Raw genomic sequence first — 21231 nt, 5'->3', positions numbered from 1 at the left:
AGGAGGAAAAAGGGAGAGTTGTTCGCTAGCCTCAAGCTTCGTAAGCACGTGCTGTAACCGTCAGATTCGGCATGTTTCTAAGCAGCAAATGCACGACCCCTATAGCCCATTAGTATTCGCTAAGTTCCTACCAATCAGTGAGACACTTTAAGAAGAACGCCCTAAGACTGCTCGGTAGAGTGACAATTATTCGGCTCGAGGTTATCTATAGGAAACAGATTCCGTTGGAGCTGCAATTCGGAAACGTTGCCAATGAAAGGTAAGGTAAAGTCGCAAAAAATCCCAACCCACAGTACTGTAGTTAATTCATCGCATAGAACTATCGAAAATCAATGGTCGAGACGTGACTAGAACCGCGAGTTCTAAGCTGCCGGACGTCGCCTATGCATTGAACTATACTTATAGGACATCACAGAGCTGTTCGCGTACTGTCCCAAGCGTTCGTCGTGATCTTTTTATGGTATTAAAGTTTGTGCTTCTGAATAGGGGACATCGTCTAGTATACGTGGTAATGATGAGACGCTGGGCAGACAAATCTGCTTCTAAAGTTTGATTAAACATGTTTTTCAATACGATCCGTGTTCGCTAGCCACACGTAATCCTGCTCCTAGGCCAGACAGGATTTTTGTCAATTATACTTTGGAGAAATCAGCAAAGATGCCAACATGCATCCTTTATTGTAGTATGAAAAGTCGACATAAATTGCTAGCACAATGGCTCGATCTGTTGAAATTTCAAACCGATACATATTCAACTGTCCATGCCAAGCATCTCCCAGCCTTTCAGGTACAAATTGCCCTAGATTGAAAAACGACTATTAGATTCGTTCGTTCCTAGTTTAGGCGTAGTTTTTTAGATCCATAGACCGAGCCATGCGAAACAATCGGTCATCTTAACTGCTTCTGAGATGTGACGCCCATAAACGCGCAGTCAGTCTGCTAGCAAAAAAGTTATACGAAACATTCGAGTTTCAATCATCCCAGCTATCCTTAGGTAAGAAACGGGGTAGAATAGAGCAATTCTTTTACCACATACGTGTGTTTCTCTTGAATAAATATGATTCAGTCAACATTCGTAGCCCATACGCTATTTTTTGGCGTGATCATGTTAATTTTATTAATAGTCAGTACGTCCAGCTTCAGGCCGCGTTAATTGTAATCATGCTTAGGCCTTAGAACAGGCGTGGCCTCTTGGATTGCTTGTTGTCCCGTTCTGTTCCACATATCGATTATCCAATAGAGGCTAAAGTGCAGATAGACGGAATGCGTCTTATGTGCAATGTAAGGCAGTTTCTGAATCACTTCTTGCTCACCGATAAATAGTCTTTGCGAGCCATATTAGGCTAGCCTTCGAAGAGATGCCTATATTGTATTTGTTAAATTGTATTTGCTCAACTATTCAAACTGGGTCTTGGTGATAAATCATGTCCCCAACAGACATAGCACGCGGTGCCATTGATCCTTGCGTAAGGCTGATGGAGTTCCGTGATGCAGCGATCAATGTCGGCCCACTATGCAAGTTCGCTTGTTTAAAGTATTTAGGGGCCAAAAGAAAATCTAATAAGCTTCTCTAATTCTACATGAAGCTCGTATGTGGCTGAATTATGTCATACGTCATAGTCCAGCTGTAGACGACCAAATTCTGGGAAAGCTACATTCACATATTCGCGTAAATGATCCTATGTAAGTTACAGTTTAATTACTGATAGACTTGTGAAGCTAGATCGCATCGTTACTGATAAAAATTAACATCTAGACAACATTGTAAGTTATTATGTACAATTTTGGATCAATCTATTTTTAACTAAATTGCGTTACTGTACAATTTTGCATTCTAAGATTTCTTTTTACACATTTTCAGAACTATTAGTACGTGTTACCTTCAGCCTAACTTTTGTTCCCTCCGTCAATGATTATCCATGTGGAGCTTCGTTTATTTCTCTATACATTATTATAACGTTGTAAGTGAGCGTGCCCTTATGCCGGTTGTCAACGTTTTCAATGACAAAATTTTTTCGCGAAAATGAAACACATCTTGTGTTAAAAGGTAACATAAGGACGCGCTCAAAGAGATAGGAAAAGTAAAGTATCAATTTTACATGCAAACTATTCACCTTTGGCTGTCCTTAAAAACTGTTTTACGCCCCGATTCGAACCTAGACTGCCACACATATATGTGGCTTTACAATGGAGATACGTTGCCTCCTTCGCTACCGCGGGTACGGAAGGAGTTGCCGCATTACTTAAGGCCATGCTCCTACTTGAAACATTTTGTAAGTTCCTTCATGTGTGAATCTACATCACAAGGGCCGCGCTGACGATTGCTTTGCGTTTTCAAATTAACGACATCGCGTCTATAAGGAAACATTTTACTGTAGCATTTCTATAATTTTTCTTACCTTTTTGTTTTGTTTTTATAGCGCACTTTTTATATCTTTTCAATCCTTTTTTGGGTTAATTTAAGAATGACTTATTCTCCTACGCGAAGCACCAGATCAGTTGCTTCGTACGTGATTTACACCGGTCGTTCATTTAACTTAAGTGGTGGTCCATTCCTTCAACTTGACGTATTTGTCGTTTCTGTTCCACTCTTTCTAATAAGCCCGCGCAAGGCGCATCTATACATAACGCATAATTTGGCAGTAGACGCAAAGTATCAGCATCTGAGCAGGGCGGGCGAGCGCTGTTCTTAATTTCAGGCTGCCAGCGTCCAATACGGGTAAGTACCATTTCGCTATTGTTGATGACATTGCGTTCTAAATTCGATGACATGTTCATTAACTCACAGACGTCTAGAAAAGGCTAGCCTGATCATGCACTGCGTGCATAAATATGCACCTATAACGGATGTTAGGCTATTTTAAAGAAAAAGGGCTTCACCATATATTTTGAAAGTGTGCCCTTTTGAACACTAATCTTATCACTCATGGAGGTCGTTCATCATTTACCAGCGGGTTGACTTGGACAGCTGGGTCTCGCGATACAAAGAGCACTACCTATCATTTCAAACTTAAAGGCGCTCTCACGTTAACCTGGATTACCCGGCTATCGAAGTATTTATTTTGCCGTCTGTATATTTGCCGAAGTATAATACCGTCGAACTTATAAGTACATCCAATGTGTTGATATATATATATAGATATTTATATATGTGTATTCCGTAAAATAGTAGGTATAACAAGGTATTAATTATTACGTATGCTTTTTATCGATGACCTGGTCCCAGTTTTATTCTAGCATAAATGATGGTTTTGACTTATTCTTCGTTATCAGTTGTTCAAAATATATACAGGTGGAAATTCCGTATGTATTGATTTGCTAAACCCATTGAAGGCTTCAACTTCAAAAGTTAACAGTATGTCGAACGTAATTCAAATAAAAAGACTGGTTTTGAAATATTTTATCATCACGACTCTAACGTCGTATGAAAAGTGGGTACATTTTTTAGCAACGAGAGAAGTTCCCGCCGAGAGATGCTTCCTAGAAAAATGACTCCGCTTGAAATATTCCCGCTACTTTTGCCCTGGCTAGAATCAAAGAAACAATGAAATGTCTAGATATCTACACGAGTAACAGGCTGTCAACAAAAGTTACTTGAAACTTACTATAAAAACTTCAGTTAAATTACGACTCTGATGTAGAAACGGTTTATACTACATAATGTTTATGAAATTTACGTGCAAATCATTTGCTGCCAAGTGACCATACATTCCGATTCTATGTATATCCTAGCGTGTATGCATATGTTAACATGGAATGCGCGACCCCGTTGATGGAGACAATTCCATAGAAAGCGATCGTATGCAGTACATCTATTGTCAAGTGAATCATGACTCCTCTTGGATCAACAGAAAGATCTAACGGGACAATGAACTCACGTATAAAGAGTTTTGGTGCGCAGAAGCTCAACTTTGTTACAGATAAAATCGAGAGCATTGACTCATGTTTTTACCCTGACAAGTCTCTGCGCTTTGTTGTAGTTTCTGAGACAGCAAACCGTGCCAGACTGTTTCATCCGGAAGGATTCCGTGTCTTTGCATATGGAGGTACTCCAGAATTAAGCCTTTCTGCTTTACACCGCTCTTACTTCACTCTGTAAAGCAACTTTTAGAAGTGCCTACTCTGCGTACTTCGTCAAGTGAAGGTCTTAGAATTATTAAAACTGTAACTAAACTGAATAAAAAAAATAGATTCAAGTTCTATTTAATGCATCCATGTAGCGTAAGGTGCACATACGACTCAACAGCACCTCGTGTAGTATACGATAATTACTTATTACGAGCATTATTCTGTGTTCATTATATGTCATGTGTTAATCTCAAACCAACAACTGCCATTTGCTATAGAGCACTTCACGCTCCGATTTGAGGCATAATTTGATGCTTCACTCGCTTCTTTTGTTAACGTGATTATTTGCAACAAGGACCTGCTCAGGAACATTTGTTCGATTAATAATATGGAAGAGACGATAAGTCCTATATCCTGCGTGCATCGGACTTTGACCATAAGCCATTGAATCCGTCGCATCCATCTGTCATTTTGCCGGCCGACAAACGCTAGTGAATCCTAACAAACAAACATTTCGTTATGCACCGAGGCGAAGCGCACGTGGCGCATTTCGTAGGGAAGACACTGAAGAAGATACTATTGCTGCCGGCGCAATGGCCTCTGTCACATCGTCAGCATCGCCGCCACCATCACGACCGCCGTTTTCACCACTGCTGACGTGTGGCTCTTGCAAGCGAGTGTGCTGCAGGCCATGTCGTGCGCAGTGCGCTTTAGCGCGTATACCGCCACACAGAAAGTCTTTTCCTTGCCCCGTCCCGTGCCCCTTGCTTTTCTTCATAAATCGTCTGCTCGTCCATTTGGAGCCGGACTGTTGGGAAGCGAGGACAACCCAAGGAAAGCACGACATTTGTGTGAAAAACCATCGATGGCTTGACAGCTGATGCCACCGGCAACGTCATCGGCACTAATAGCATAGATAACAGAATCAGCAACAGGATCGATAAGTCCCTCCGCCATCGAAAAACGGTGATGCGTAAAGCTGGCGGGGGATATGATGAGCCAGGAAAAAGAGAAGAAGAGAGATAGAATGAAAAATTAGCGATAGAAAGGATCAGGAGTCGCGTTCGTCGGTGTCTAGAAGCACGATATTCTAACGTACTGCGAATAGTTACATATGTACATTACATTGTTACCTACAGCCTGAGAATGTGCTAATCTCCGTACAAATGTACATATGAGAAATATAATTAAGGAACTATACCTCTCTACGCATATGTCGCGTACTAGGTTTATAATATAACTAATCTTCTAGGCGATAAGGGTGAGAAACGCCTGTGCATTACCAAGCGGGCGAGTTACTATCATTATTAGTATACGTCAATGCAAGAATTGTTCCTATAGAATATTTCGTTGTTTTTTTAGCGACACTCGCTATCGTTTGGACCTTAGTATGCGAAACGCTAGCTACTCGTGTACGCATATATTTCAATTCTGAACTCAGGCGTGTCACGTGCGTACTGTATGTTGCTGCAAGCAGGGAGGCTCGCCACGATAGATGATGGCACATGCGCTGTAGACAGAAATGGTTAAAGGCAGTCACAGCGGATATAGGAATGGCAGTGGCTTATGGAGGAAGGTGGCAGCGGCCCCCAAAAAATCAGAAGGAGAACTTGGAGACGCAAGAGGAGCTGAGGGATGGGAGGAATAGGGAAAAGGGGAACTTCGAAGACGGATGTCAGTGCCACTGGTGGCCTCCGTGCTAGTAACCATGCTGATGCTGATGGTGGCAGGAAAGGGCAGAAAGAAGGGTCGTTCGACTGCTTATCTGCGTCTAAGGAAAACTCTGTTTTGCTTTGGTTGGTTGCTTGTTTGCCTGCTTGTCTTGCTACCCGACCTGTGGCAAGGAGGGCGCTCCTTAGCTGGGGACTTCGCTGTGTTCTCATGAAGCTTTGGTAGACTTCATTTTCCCAACAATCGTCTTCCGCCAGCACTAACGCGAGAACCACCATCTCACCGTTGCTGCAGCACGCTGCCACCGTTTTGCCCACTACCCCCTTTCTCTTTTCATTGCCCAAATGTAGGAAAGGGCGCACGTGGTGAGAAGCAGCACCCAAAACAAAGCGGCGTGTGGCGCCATGGTTAGCAACTGACAAAGCAGGAATGAAGACTCGCTCGTTGCCAGCCTGGCCGACTGGCATCAAGGAAGCAGGCGGCGCTGAGCGAAGAATGACAGCGCGTTACTCGGCGCTCTGTGCTCCTTCCTTTTCTGCTGCTGTTGTCTGTGTATTGCGGCGGCGGCAGTAGCAGCGCCGACGGCGGCAGCGGCCGTGTAACGACGGGCGCGGGTGTTGTGTGCGCGCGCGCGCGCGCGCTCGTATAACTGTGCGCTATGCTAGCGGTTACGCGAGCTTGCCTTGCCTTGCGTGGCCTCTCCTCTGCTGGCGCTCCGACAACGGCGCACAACTAGGTTACCTGGCTGTATCGCACAACGCTGTCGTCTGCCGAAACAGCACCGCTGATTGTGTCGACGTTGTTGGTGACGGTGGGTGTAAGTGCGAGGGTTCGCCCGCTCGCTCGCTCGCTCGCTCGTGGTACGCGTTGGGAGCCGAGCGTCTGACCACCACCTCGCGCTTTCAGCTGCGCGCGCAGGAAAGGGTAGGGTGACGTGTCCGCCCTTTCCCAACGTTGTGGCACGCGGCTCCTGGGCTGTCAGAGCGGCAAAGCGCGCTGTGCACTCGCCGAGGCGAGTGGAGAGCACGTATTGCACAGTCGTGTGTGAGTAAGAACAGCAGGAGTTGCTGCTTCACTACGACGACTATTACTAGTGTTACTATTACGACGTCTGTACTCTCTATGTAGCTAGCTTTCGGGCATCGGAAGGCAAGACTGTCGGCCTGTTTCAACGTCTATCTAGCGTTTGTGGATGCCCAGTTTTGTCAGTCAGTTAGTCAGTCGGAAAGTGGCCGGCTGAGGCGGAATAGTAACAATAGCGAAGAGGAGTGAATAGTAAGACCACAAAATAACGAGAATTACAGCAGACTGCGACTACAGTTACAATAACGGTAATAGCAACAGCAACAACAACAACAACAACAACAACAACAACAACAACACGAAGCGCGAAGATCAGTCGCAACCAACAGCGCGATCTATTCGTAGAGAAATACTAAGATCGGCAACAGCGCAACGGAGTAAGTTTTCTGAACTATAAAGAGGAAATAGTGGCAAGGCAAGAGGGTGCAACGTATAGAACGATGGCGAAGCAATATACAGCTTGGCGACGGTAACTACTAACTAAATACGACAGCAGCGACAAGGAATTACCAATTGTGCCGATTGGTGTTAATTGATTTGTTAATGATAATAGTGCGGTGTTAAAAATCGGCGAGTGAAAGAGAAAACGAGCGAGAGAGAGGGGGAGATAGGGAGAGAGAGAGAGAGAGAGAGTGAGCGACCGCTAGAGAGAGTGAGAGAGTGACCAAGAACGAGCCAATGTGAAAGTGTGTAAAAAAGAGGATCTGCTTTAAAATTTGGGAAAGTGAAGGAGGAAGCTAGAGTAGGAGGAAAAATTCGAAAACGTGAAACAACAACAACAACAACAACACAACAACAGCACAACAACAGCAACAACAACACAACAGCAACAACAATACAACAGCAACAACAAACAAACAAACAAACAAGCTTACCATCTATCGACCTTAGCAAGTATTGCACAGCAACGAGGATTACAACGAGGACGTGTACAACTGCTACACATTGAAATCGACAACTAGTGGTAAAACGAAAATTTGGACTTAGAGAAATAAAAGATCGGTCATCACCTCTAATTGCTTTTGGATGATACGACGGTTCGGCGAAATCGAAGTCAGTTGTTCTGGCGACAGCCAGTCAGCGGGGCTCAGTGCAATAGTGAACGAGTAACTTAAAGTAGCATAAAGTTCCAAATGAGCTGGCAGTAGCTCGCAAGAATTAGCCACTAATAGCCACGCAACAGCGTCAGCAAGGAGATTATCCGTGTCTTTTTGTTCATCTCCGGCTATATCGTTGTTGCATCGCTCTGCATCGGCCGCTATCGAAGTGAGTGTGGTGCGCGTTGAGGCGAGACAAGCATCAGCGACGGCAACTGGTAGGCAAGTAAGCAAGCGTCATCTCGCGACAGCGAGTAAAGCAGCGATCACTTGCCACCAGAGCACAGTCCTTAAGGCCGCTGTCAGCCTTAGCTCTAGCAGGCAAAGTCACTCCACACTCGGCAACACGTAGCCGCTGCCCCCGCGATAGTACTGCCACTTGCCAATAATCTCGGCAGCAGCAGTGGTCAGCGAACGTCAGTAATCGTGGTGACGTTGCTGGCAACGGCGATCGAACACGGTGTACTATGTAAATCGAACACCTACCGTAAGTTTGCCGGCCAGCCGTATCGCCTGATACCGCAGGAATGAAAGTCACCTATTCAATGGAAGACTAGTACGGCCGTCACCACACACGTGTTCAGTGGCAACGTCTCGGAGAATGCGGCCGATATACTCTACACTGTTCGTTCTTGTCAGCTGCTAGTCTGCAAAATAGCACGAAAATTGCTTCGAAAACGATTGCCACTGCGGGGCAGTCGCTCCGACTCAGCAACCACCGAGTCGAACAAATGTACAGCAGCAGCAGTAGCAGCAAAAATAACCAGCGCTGTGAAAAATAGAATAGGGATACTCCGTAGTTCCGAAAGCAATCAATGACAGACAAGTTAACGGACGGCCCAAGCAAGTGAAACAACAACAGCAAATGTCAGCAAGGAGGCCACCGCCGCCGCCGCCGCAGCAGCAGCCGCAGCAGCAGCAGCAGCAGCAGCAGCAGCAAACGTAACTACCACATAAAAAAAACACCCGCCGACTGTGAGAGACAAACACCCCGATACAAAGAAACATCGACGACGAATTTACAACGCCCGGACCGACAACACATATTGAGGTATTAAGTAGCTTGCGACAATGGTAACAGCATCCGGTCGACGAAAGAGAATTATCGTTTCGTAAGATCGCATTTTTCGAAACAGAATTGTCGTTCCGCATCTCCCTGCTGTGTTACCTGTTGCCACTGAGGCTGATGGTGGTGATTGGTAAGCTAGCACACCAGTGAAAAGAGGCATGAAAATCAGCCACGAGTCTATTGGGTTGAACTGTAAAATCCTTGATCATCAATCAAATCACTTACTAATTTTATTACAAGTGCTACTTTTACTATAGCAGCGTTATCGAGCGCCGCGAGCAGAGCGGATCGTGTCAAGTAAATTATTGCTACGGCTACGAATGGTACCAGCAGTATCTCGCTTCTAGCATTTCGGCCACAACGGCGTTGCGGACGTGAAAAAATCTTGCGTAACAGGTCTGCGGCAACGTTATTAATTAAGAGCAGCTTCTACGACGACGCCATCGCGGCGTCCACTGTAATCTACGACGGTTGCGGTAGCCGCTGCTGCAGAACGCACAATACCGCATTTTTTCCGCGACCTTTGGGATTTTATCCGTCAGGACGTCGATTAAGTGATTTGGACGTGCGTCTGTGCAGCGTCACGATCGTACATCTGCTGGTAGCTGATCTACTTTTTGTTAGACAGATGATCATGATCGCGACAACTTACTATCGTTGTACAGAAGAGCCCGAATAATCGGAATAAAAGTTTAACATAGAATCGATTGAAAGCGATAATATCTGCGGCCCACAGCGATTGGGTGTTGATAAGTGTTAGGATCTCGCACAGAAAACGAGAAAGAGCCTCTACATCCCTCAAATCTTAAGAGCCCTCCCTCGGCACCTCAAGAGCAACTACAGAGTTCCTTCGCCGTGAGAAAATAAGAGTGTGTTGTGATTCGTGATTGGTTCGTGTTGTCCACCAAGTTAATCTATAATTTCGTGGGAGTTATTGCGTAAGTTTGTTAGAAGCGTCGTGCCTGCATGAAGCCTTGAAAACGTCGAGTGTCTCTCCCTTTCAGCCTATCAGGATCGGCAGCATTTCTGCAAAATAGCATACATATTCAGCGGACGCTTACTTTCTATGAATTGTTTTTCATAAAGAAAAAACAAAAACAAAAAAAATTTTGTATGTGAACCGAAGGATTTGATTTTGGGGGAAAAAATCACGGATTTGCAGTGAAAATCACACAGTGCGGTGCAACGGACTATTCCAGTGCATAGTAAATTTTTTCTGTTACAATTTCCTGCGACAACGCTGGGAAGTGCCGGAAAACTATCTCAACCCGACGGGTACGGAATACGCCATGAGCTTGAGCATCCAATGGTTATTGGAGGCGGCCGAGTACCTGGACCGCCGGGAGAGAGGTAAGTTTTCGTCGAACCGACCTCCTACCCATTGCGCTATTGCAATGACACTAGAAAACAACCGTACTGATTAATGGGAGATTTATCTAATTCAAAGCTTCATCCCAAAATTAAGTTGTATCGAAAAAAAACATGAGGTCCCAGGTTTAAGGACTTCATTGGCTAGTAGTACCGAGACGTCACGCTTAGAACCCTCCATTCAGTGAAATGAAATTGCGAAGCGAAAACCATTTTTTGTGGCGTTTTCTGTTAAAAACTAATATGCACGTGTGACGATGGGGGTAAATTTATAAATACTTAATTTGAGTCACTGAGCAAAAAGTTGTTAGTTTACAAGATTCGGATATAGACCGATGCTAAATTTGACATTGGCTTTTTGATGAGAACACCCCCCGATTCGATAAGCCAAACTCTAAAAATGGGCTAAGTTTGACGGGTCGAAGAGGTTCAAGTACGCGACCGATATGTTTTCCAAGGAAATTTCATTGCGTAATGATGATAAAACTCTCTACGTATCGACGCACTCTTGAGCACTCTCATGCATAAGAGATTTGTTCATTTTTATATTGAAAAGGTTTCTCTACATTCAAATCAAACTTAAGTTTCTATTTTATACACAAATATGACATTTTTTTAGGGATGGGCGCGTCTGAATGTTGGGTTTTTTTTTCAAATGAATTTCAAATATGGCTGACATCTATCTAATCTGTTTGCTCGTTGTTAATAGTTCACATTGCATAATGTAGCGGTGATGATTTTGTTTTATTTGTTTTTAATCCTCGATATTTTTTACTTTAATAAATAGTTCCATTTGATGAATTTTGATGTTTCCATTTGGGTGATCTTTTTCGTTCGCTGCTTGAATTTGAGATCGAAAAGAAGTTGCTAGCGTTGCGATGGTGATAGTAATTAACGGTAAAAAATTATGACATTTTTCGTGTCGAGCGTCGTGCTGCATCTCAAACGACGGCCGTTTGAAAAAAATCTTAGATTTGCCCAGGAAATTAACCCGTAGGAAATAAATACAGTGTGAATGATTTAAGATTGCTATGCGATGTGTACAAGCGTACGGGTTGCGTGTCGTGATTTCTATAAGTTTGTACTAAAAGAGAATCTAGAAACGATTTTTATTTTAGCCGTTAACAAATTCAGGACACCGTCGATTAAAGTGACGTCAAATCCTGATACATAGGGAGCTAATCTGTGGCTGCAACCTACTTCGACGATACGAGTCAAGTATAAATCGAATCATGTTGCCGTGGTATGGAAATCTAGGTTGCGTAAAGGGTCGCACCTCTTTGCGGTACTTGCGATTGAAGAAAAAGGTCGCAATAGACAATTTTTGTGCAGAAGCTATGTTTCGCTTCCGATTCCCACATATTGGCCGCGTACCATACAACTTCTACATAAACGCCAAATCGAAACATGAAAGAAATGAAAACTCTCATGACTCATTTAGCATCAGCTTCACTTGAGAAAAAGGACACGCGTCTTTGCACAGCTCTCTAATCTCAGTGTCTGTCAATTCGACGCTATCAGCACAATAGGAAGTACGTCATTTTAATTCTATCGATATCTGTAATATCCGATTTCCGATGACAGTACATGATGTGTTTGTTAGAACCGTTTTTCAATCAAAGACCTGGGCATCAAACCCCAACATGTACACCCAAGCACCGTAATGAGCTGACAGTTCTTACCAACAAGTGTGTTCGATGTTCCTTGCCTCTGGAAATCACTTCTATCATCCGTAGCCCACCACACATCAGATCCATCAAACTATTATGACGAATGTAGAAGCGTCTTGCACAAAAAACTCGATGGGGAGCAAGCGAGTGAGTGAATGAGTGAGTGAGCGAACGAGCTCATCATCGGGACATCTGCCCTTTCGGTATAAGCGCAGTTGAACTAGGCGAATCTCTCAATGAGTGAACATGTGCGTTAGCGTGTCTACGGTTTCCCGTGCCATTCCCGAGAGCAAAAGGCGTTTCCTTTTTGCCCCCTTACTGCTATTTACACCGATATGCAGTGTGAGCGAGCAGACGATGGGGAAAAAAACATGGAATATTGAACCGATCGCTAATGTGTTAAGATGACTACAGGCATCGACCAATCGATGGTACGGTCAATTAGGAAACAGGCGGAGGGTCTCAGGGCCGAAGGGGCAGACAGAGTAACTCGGCAAACAGTGAGTTCTATAATCTGTAGTGAATATGAAGGAGCCGACTGAATGACTCACGGCCGCCGGACAATCACCTTCGTGCCATCACCAAAACCTCGTCTGATACCTCAGACCAAAAAGCAGGTCCAAGGGATGGCATCGAAAGGCAGCGAACGGACACTTAGATACTGGAGATTTTCTACTCGTATGTGGCGGTGATCAACAGCAAGTCCCAAGATGCTGATGAGCTTGGCAGAAAGCACGTTGTATTTAGCACGATCGAAGGATACAGGCAGCAGGAATAGGGCACTTCACAGGGGGCAACAAAGTATCGTATTCAATTAACGCTAGTAGAAGCGACACATCTTTGCCTAGGCGAAGTCGAGTGCTCTAAGTAACATCTGCGCGTACATATGTTATTACTTCTGTTATATGAAATCATTGCATCTTTTATGTTTGAAATTCAGTTAATTACATGGTTGCCCTTATGAAGTGTTAATTATTAACGGTTCCTAAGTACTTCCTAATTGACTGTGGATGATTAAACTGCGAAGATTTTTTTCAAAATCAATATCTCAGCTTGACAGACGATAATATGATAGAAGCTGGACGCAAAATTTAGAAGCTAGCCCAGATATATATATATATATATATATATATATATAACAGCTGCGATTCACAAAGCACTATCAAGGTCATTCAGTAAAAAAAGATGTATATATATAAAAAAAGTATATTTTTTTTATCAGAATTTCGTTAGTGGTTAACTGCGCTCGCTTAAAATCCTTGGTCATGGTGCCTGTTCCATTTATTACTTAGAGCGGGATTTGTTTGTTATTTACTTTTTAGGGAGAAAAGCTGTCGCAAATTCTAAGTTAGACAGATTTCCTATAATAGCCTAGTATATATCTATAAGTTTAAGGAAAGGATACATTAATTAAAGATAATGTTTGATTGTAAATATAATGGAATAACCTGTCGAACTTTCACATGAGCGCTGTTAATGTATATATAGCCGATTGCTCATTTGCTGTCTCGTGAGCACTTTTTTTTTTATATATTCGTAAAACGTCAATAGTTTTATTGATGAATCCGTTTACTGACCATATATATGGTGTTACTTTGACCAATCCGACTCGTTAACATTGTATACAACCTAACTAAAATTAAAAATCTATCTGATTGTCATTGTTCCGTCATGCTACACTGCTCTCCCATAGAAACGTTCCTGTGAACCTGATATATTAGTGTACCCTTCCAATTTCTAAGAAGCAGTATGGAGAAGGAGAAACTACCTCTTTGAAAAAATCAATCAATCGCTAAAATCAGGGCAGATACACTACTGGACCTTAAAAAGGCCTGATCAAAGAAATAATCTTTCGTTCACTATTTGCTATCGCACAGACACAAACGGGATGTAATTTATAGAATTATTTTTGCTGGAAGTATTTGAATATCTGGATGTAGCTCTGCGAGAACCTACCGTACGATTGAATTATTTTGATATCATGTTCAACCACTTGTCGTGACACATATATTACTTATTTCATATGCTTTGATGTTTGTGTCCGTTTCTTGACTGAAATGACCTGATTTTTATACCCTTTTTGTTTTTTAACTAACTACGCTAACGTTTACATCTGGTGATATACGGGTTACCGGATACAAATGGCCACCTGTCTCATATGCAGCGCAAAATTCCTGCCAAGCATCTGGTACCGTTTCTCTTTCTTTTCTTTTTCGAGCTGTAACATTTTCGCCTAACTAAGAGTAGTTCTGGCTTCGAGGCAAAAAGGACAAATCCGTTCGGTTCAGCGTCTACTCAACTGTAATTTACCATTGTCAATCCTCTTTGATAACAACAGCCTCTTACTGTAATCATCTGCACATATCGTCCTTATACTTCTAGTGCGTAATATTGTGGAGATATGAAAAGGCCGGCCAGGCCGACAACCCCTTTCGACCTGCTTTGCCACGATGGTACATATCACTAATTGATTTTCTCGTTGCCGTTGTTGTTTCTTAGTTAGTCTTGCCCGAGCTGTTGCGCCAGCATAGAATGGTTACAAGTGATTGAGCCTGTGAGCAGCTGAGCGCGCTATACCTACTCACGAGGGAGTAAGCTGCTTTTTCAGCTCGTAGCCGCGGTTCCCTCCGCTTCGCGCGTTCTCCTTCCGTCGACGGTCTGTGCTTCTGGACAGAAGTTACTACTGGCCAGGGAGCCGCAGGACTATAGTTCCGTACCATTATATATAGCAGCAGCTCAAGTAACAAATAGACTGCATGCTGACTGACTGACTGACTGCTTTTGACTTCACGGCCGACTTTGCGCCGGTGGTTACCTGTCGCCGCCTGTGATCACTTCGTATAGTGCAGATTGCCAGTAGTTTACACAAGGCTAGTAAATAATAGTACGATATGTATACACGACATCCCTACTGCGTTAAGCTCAACAACAAGGTATTCCAGATTGTTCGGCTAGTTTTACGTACAACTTTTCGGCCTAGGTGCGTCCATGTATGGTGCAACTTGCGACACCCGTAAATGCTGCATACCTATCAGTAAATAAAATGGGCTGTAATGTATTGTAGTTGTACTCGTCGTGTACTTGTAACGTTATCGTACAGCCAGCGTAGCCGACTGAGTATGGATCATTCCAAGTGAGTGGGCTGTAGAGGAAGAAGAAGCAACAGTGGTGTCAGCGTCAGAAGAAGGGTGTAGCCTGAAGCACATGATGACAACAAAAGAACGAAGATGGCAATGACGTTTGACGACGAAAACTTGTTTTACTCTAGTCTCGTCTGGCGTGGTCCGCTGGCCACAGTCAGGACATGGCCGTTTAGTAGACGCTGATAGCGAAAGATGTTAGCTATAACATTGATATTCATTTGAGCCTTTATGGACTCTAGGATCCGGCCTCTGAGCGATGCCAGCCTGTTCCTGTTGTTGCTAATGCTGCTGCTAGTGTATGCCTTTGCCGGTCTTTCCATATATAATATTTAGCCTTATAGATAGAGCTGAGCGCATCATCAGTTATGAAGCCGTATAATAATCATCATAACATTATTTTCGCACATACACACTGATCTATCCAATAGAGTCACAGACTCATATACGGCATAACACCGTAAGCACATCACCTCCCTTAATGGTAGCGACAATAGCGTTGATACAGTCCTTAAACGAGCGAATGAGCCTACTAATCGTGCCTTCAACGGAGGTAGCAGCGAAAATGGCTTGCCTAGTAGGAGCTCCCGTTTTAGCCCGACCGAGCTCTGAGAGCTTCAATCAACGACCGGCTGGCTATTTGACAACGCCATGTAGACTTCTACAGCAAGCAATGCTCTACGGGTATGCAGATATTTATCTGCATACAGAGCGACACTTTATGTTCGTCGACAGAGGGATGACGCACGCTAGTTCTAGATGCTCGTAAAATGCTCTGTACAGTAAATAGCAAAAGTGTGTTAATTTGGGAGAAATAAGAAAACAAAAAAACAATCTTTTAGCTGTGTATACATGAATGAGTATGCTTCGAGATGCGGCAGAGGCTGGACATGGTGTACGAACTTGTGGTCTATAGACATAATGGAGCCAGGTGAAAAAAAAAGAGGTTAGGGGATTTTAGGCAAAAGATAGACACTGGGCAAATGGCTGGTAGAAAGTTTTCCACTATCATGTCTGGACAAATATTCGTTTAGTTTAGATGGCAAGCTGTCGGCTAATTTCTAAAGCTGCTGTCTGTCCAGAGGCGCTGGCTGGTCTTGTCTGTGCGTCTGCTAAGACAAGACAGTGCTGAATTCATACGCTGTTTCTAATGCTGGAAATTCATAATGATGGAAAGGTATCAAAAAAACCGACGATGAAGCTCGACAAATAATAAAAAAAAGTTTGATGCAGCCAGCAACATTTAGCTAATAAACAGTTTCTTGACGGGAAGCGTGTGCTTGGCAAGAGCTCTATGTAAGGGACAGCCCGTGCTGATGCTGCGTTTTTTCGGTAGCAGATAGTTGCGTGCTGGGTCGCTCGGCAAGACTGGCTGGGACGCCTTTGTTGTGGGACCATCTTCATTCAATTGGTCTGCTGTTCCAATATACACTGAAATGGCCGAACGGTTAAGCATAAACATCTATAGACCATATAGACTCGTAATTGTCTATCGAGATGTGTAATTCGTAAGGAATATTCGTCGCCGCCGTAGCCAGCTTATGGCTGTTACCGAGCGAGCGACCACCGCTTCCTTTCCACAGAAGCAAAACAACGGCACACACAACGACTGGAAACAGTAGAGAAAGCAAGCCTGTGCTAACACCTCAAAATGCGACAGCAATTTCTCATCTCTGCCTAGTTAGTAGGACGTTTAGTTATTGCAATCAGGTTCTCTCTGTCCCTCTCATCCTTCCATCTATTCTTCGTCTTCATTTGTCTTCGCCCTCTCGTTGTCCGTAAGTCGACAAGGAAGGTTGTTGCCCTTACTTGTACCACTCGTTGTCATCGGCGCGCCGTGATAGCGGTAACAGCAGCCGTTATACCGGTCGCTGTTCTCTCTCCCGTTTTCGCCAACCATGTGTCTACAACAGCTTTTTCTTCCTGTTTCTCGATGAGTTGTTGCTGCGACGGTGGCCGTAACAGCGGTGGTTGTGTGATGTCTGTTCTTTCGCAGACTTCTAGTTACAATGAAACTGGCCAGAATAGGGATGGGACGAAAATATTACAGATAGAAAGAAACAAGTCACCAGTAGAACTAACTGCCATAACTATAGCGTAGCGGTGCCAGCGGCGGCGACAATTTCGGCGATACTCCTAGTCACAGCACATACCCTGATCCAGTGGTAGCGTCAGTTGTACTAGCAGTAATGTCTATCGAAGGCAATTACGTTAATATTAGCAGCGACACAATCGCGTCTTATAATAGCATTCCCAGCATCGATACGCCGTGTCACGGTGGATACCTTTGCACATGTTATTTTATATGCTGTGATGTATTATATGCTGTGTATGTATGATATATCGCAAAACGGAGACGTCAATATCGACTGCACTCAAGCGGCACTCGCTCAATCAGCATCTGCGCCAGTGGGCAGAAGATCGTATGCACCGCGAACCGTCGTCGCCCAGCAGGACTCACAATGACAGTTCTCGCGCAGAGAGCAATTACACGCAAACACAAATAAACGGAACAGCAGATAACAACAACAGGGGAACAAACGTCGGTCCTTCAGACTGATGGTCAGCGGTCGATGGGCCAACTAATCGGTCATCCAGGCAGTCACTGACGGAAAATGTGAACATGCTCTCTACTCAACATATGCCTATATACTTTATATATGGCAATATCTTATTTCGTGCCAACTATCTCTAGTCCACGTTCTCAGCGTTAGAGTATGTCCGCATACAGCAGCAGTCATTGGCCATCGAGCTGTGATCGCTCCCCAAACCCCCTCCTTTTAACTGCATATATAGGTCTATGGCATATGTAAACGCCGCCGCCGCCGCCGCCGTCGCCGTCGTTGTTCGATGGCCGGCGCAGTGTAAGCTCGACTCGGTGACTACGATGGCGCTGACGTTGACCAAAACGACGAGGACTTTCCGTGCTGTTGTGGGCAGTTGCCAGTTAACGCTAGTTGCGTTATTGCTGGTTGCTGCAATGGTCTTGTTGGCAATAGCAGGCGGGATTATTGGGCCTACACGGAGATAATGCTTGCTCGGTGGGTCTGTCGGCCAAACGAAAAAAACGATTGTAAGAGATGCTGCCACTTTTAACGGATGGCGTCCCTTCTAACAAGTCAGGACAACAAACTGAACGTGTATGCCGCAACACCTGAATGCCTGAATGTCGAGATGAGAACGCCAAAGTGAAGGAAGACATGTTGGCTTATATTCACTCTGCTCTTGCATTCTAACGAATGTATAGTTACAAATACTAAGGTTCAATAGATCACGTCAAGGGGTTTGGTGGCCGGGGACGAAAGGTAATTTTTCGTTTGTTGACTTTATGAGCTTCCATTGACCATACTAATAAAAACAGTTGGTAAGCAACACTTTCTCGGCGAAACGTTTTGCCCCTTTGCGGACAGCAGTGATCGGTGAGTCTGTTTGGTGCTCTAGTGTTGACATCGACACGAAATCCGTTGAAGTATACAACGCTCGACTGGTAGTATTTTAGCATACCCTGCAGGTGCATAGAGTATCCACAACATGTGAAGAAAATATTTCTAATTGATTTATATAACTATTATACCGGTCTTGGCTCAGTGTAAATAACACTGGCCCGCGGTACAGTTGTATCTATTCGAAAAAAAAAATACTCCCGTTTTTATACTAGTTGGATTTCTTCAAGTGTTCGCCTGCTTATCTATCGGTGTTTAGTTAAGCTGATTAGCTAACTGACATTTGTGGTGGACGATATTCTATCGGTGCGGAATAATGCAACAAAGGTCTTTTCTTACCGCTTCGTATTTTTCCTGGCAAGTGACAGCACAGAATTACGTTTCGTTAGCTGGTGGCAATGGTCGATTGTTTCTGTATTGTGCCTTGAGGAACCGATCGAACAACAGATCCTGTCGAATGGGAACTAGACCAAACTGATAATATTTCAAAAGGATTTATTTACAATTATTTGGGATAGTTCCGGGTGCTGACAGTGCGGCTCGGCCGAACGCGGATTGCTGCTTTGCCACTAGAGAGATCGCGGGTCGCTGCTACAATTTGTTTGTATAACGTAGTTTTTTTTTTATTGAGTTCTACCAACTACGCAGCTTGCAATGTGTTGCTAACACGAATCTCATTGCAGTGGCAACATTTTTCTCTCTTTTTGTGGTACGCTGCTTTCTGGGCGTCACGAGGTGTGTGCTTACCTAGGTAAACTTATCAGTTTACCAGGCTGGCGATTCGTCCGATAGATCGATTGAAATCGGTTCATACTGGAAAGGGCCAGCCGTTTAGATAATAGTTTAGATAGATAGATAGATATTATTTATTCTGCGAACTTTCGCAAGACTGTCTGTTCGTTCACTTTTTCTCTTTCCATACATCTATTACACGTTGAATCATCTCATCTTTGAAATTCCGTCATATCCGTCTACGCCTACAGCTTGTGTCCTTAATTGTAGAAGTTTTTATAAAATTTCTAATTCGACCGAATTAATTAGAGTTAAGCGAACTCGAATTTTTATGTTGAACTTTTACGCCTATGAATGATGTATGGCCAGCCAATGATGTCAAGCTTGTTATGCGGGAATATGGTCTGTAGTCTAGTTCCCACTAGGGTAGGGTAAAATATGGTTGATGACCTGACTGGTCCGCGTACGTAATGTCAGGAAGACTTCAGCAGCTCTTTTGCTGTCAAGTCCATGGTTTATTCGAAGATCATGTTCGAATTTAGGCGCGTTTAATCTAATGGCGCTGTGGGTTGGTCACAAACTTTTGAAAAATAACGCGGGATGGGAACGGTCTAATTTTCTAGTGGCAGTGCTGAAGCTCAGCGCAGCAATCGAAGCCCCACTTGTTACGCTCGTTGTTCCGTCACTTCAGCCGTTCTCCTTGTACGCTGGATTAACAGTCGTAGTCAAGAGCCGAAGCAACATGCGCTATATGTCGAGTGCTAATATTAAAAGCTAGAAAAAAGAACGCCATGTTTGATGCCAGTGATTTTTGAAACGCGATTGGAGAGGTCAAGCTGCTCGTTCTACTATGTTAGTGAATCGTTGACATGACTGAATAGCTTGTCAAGTATGTGTTCATTATTCTACGCATGTTTACACTACGTGTAAATAATAGCGCATAGGCAGAGCTAGTCCGGTTGACCAACTGAATTTGAATATCTTGCCACAGGCCACATATAATGATGGCGATGTAGCATGTCATCGGTCTCGGTACCGGCAGAAACCATTGACAGCTCCGAGGCCTTGATACCTATCTGCTAAATACTACGTATATCTAACCTAACACGACTCAGAATTTTACAGTTCGGGGATCGTTCAACTATCCTCACCTTCACTCAAGCCATTTATAGCCACATGATATTATTGTTGCCTGCATCGTAGTATTTTATCGCTATTTTAGTCGCCAATTTATAACGCGTATGCCCTTCCGAACGCATATGAAAGGCAGACTCAAACTGCGAACACTCTTATATTACACTTCTGTTTTTTCTACAAGTCCAATTCAAATATTGCCTCCAGTTGCCAAGCTTCTTGTGGGGAGTTCGTTGCCGGCAAAACACTACTGTCTGGAGATGTCAAACGGCACGCTGTCATCCAACGGGGACAGACGGGACGTAGAAACTCTAAATAAGTGAGGCCACCGAGTCTTCGCTGTCAACTGTACGTGAACGGTGGTTTATGCAAGCGTTCGTTTCAGTGTGTGTTTATCCTCTGTACAGTTTGTAATGCGTGTGCGTTTGTGTCCGTGAACCTGTATGAGCGCTTGATATGTGGGTAACAGGTAACGTTCGCAGTCGTGATTGGCAAATGGGCAGTCGTCCAAGGTGACTACAGAGTTGTGTGGCGTGCGTGTTCTCGTCGTTGCCCTCTCGCCTTTTTTCTCTCATTCCATCCTCTCCTAAACGCTCTGTGGGTATCGTTTGCGTTGGCTTGACTAGGACTGTCCCTGAGACGGCAGGCAGGAACGATAGAGATGCAATCGTAAAACAGGCCATCTAACTGTACACGCTAACCGCGGCGGCAGCGTTCTCGGTGTGACAAACAGACACTGAGACGGCTGCCAAACAGA

The 21231-nt window shown here is 44.1% G+C and overlaps 1 protein-coding gene across 3 annotated transcripts in view; it reads left to right on the top strand.

The window, feature by feature from the left end:
• The first annotated feature begins 45 nt into the window (after window positions 1-45).
• The window catches only part of LOC111255035 (uncharacterized), a 564494-nt gene continuing 543308 nt past the window's right edge, over window positions 46-21231 (top strand). Inside the window, exon 1 of one of the 3 annotated variants that reach the window (XM_086974533.1) lies at window positions 46-259. In XM_086974533.1, coding sequence (XP_086830659.1) covers window positions 253-259 — 7 coding nt within the window. In that variant the 5' untranslated portion in view covers window positions 46-252. Of the gene's footprint in view, window positions 260-6703; window positions 10338-20915; window positions 20944-21231 lie in introns of those variants that run through there. The other 2 variants (XM_022816680.2, XM_086974532.1) reach the window with 2 other exon arrangements.

This window comes from Varroa destructor, unplaced genomic scaffold (assembly GCF_002443255.2).
Source record: "Varroa destructor unplaced genomic scaffold, Vdes_3.0 BEIS01000007.1, whole genome shotgun sequence".
NCBI classification, from domain to species: domain Eukaryota; kingdom Metazoa; phylum Arthropoda; class Arachnida; order Mesostigmata; family Varroidae; genus Varroa; species Varroa destructor.
The sequence above is the reverse complement of the archived record's forward strand: the minus strand, read 5'-3'. Positions and strand labels throughout refer to the sequence as shown.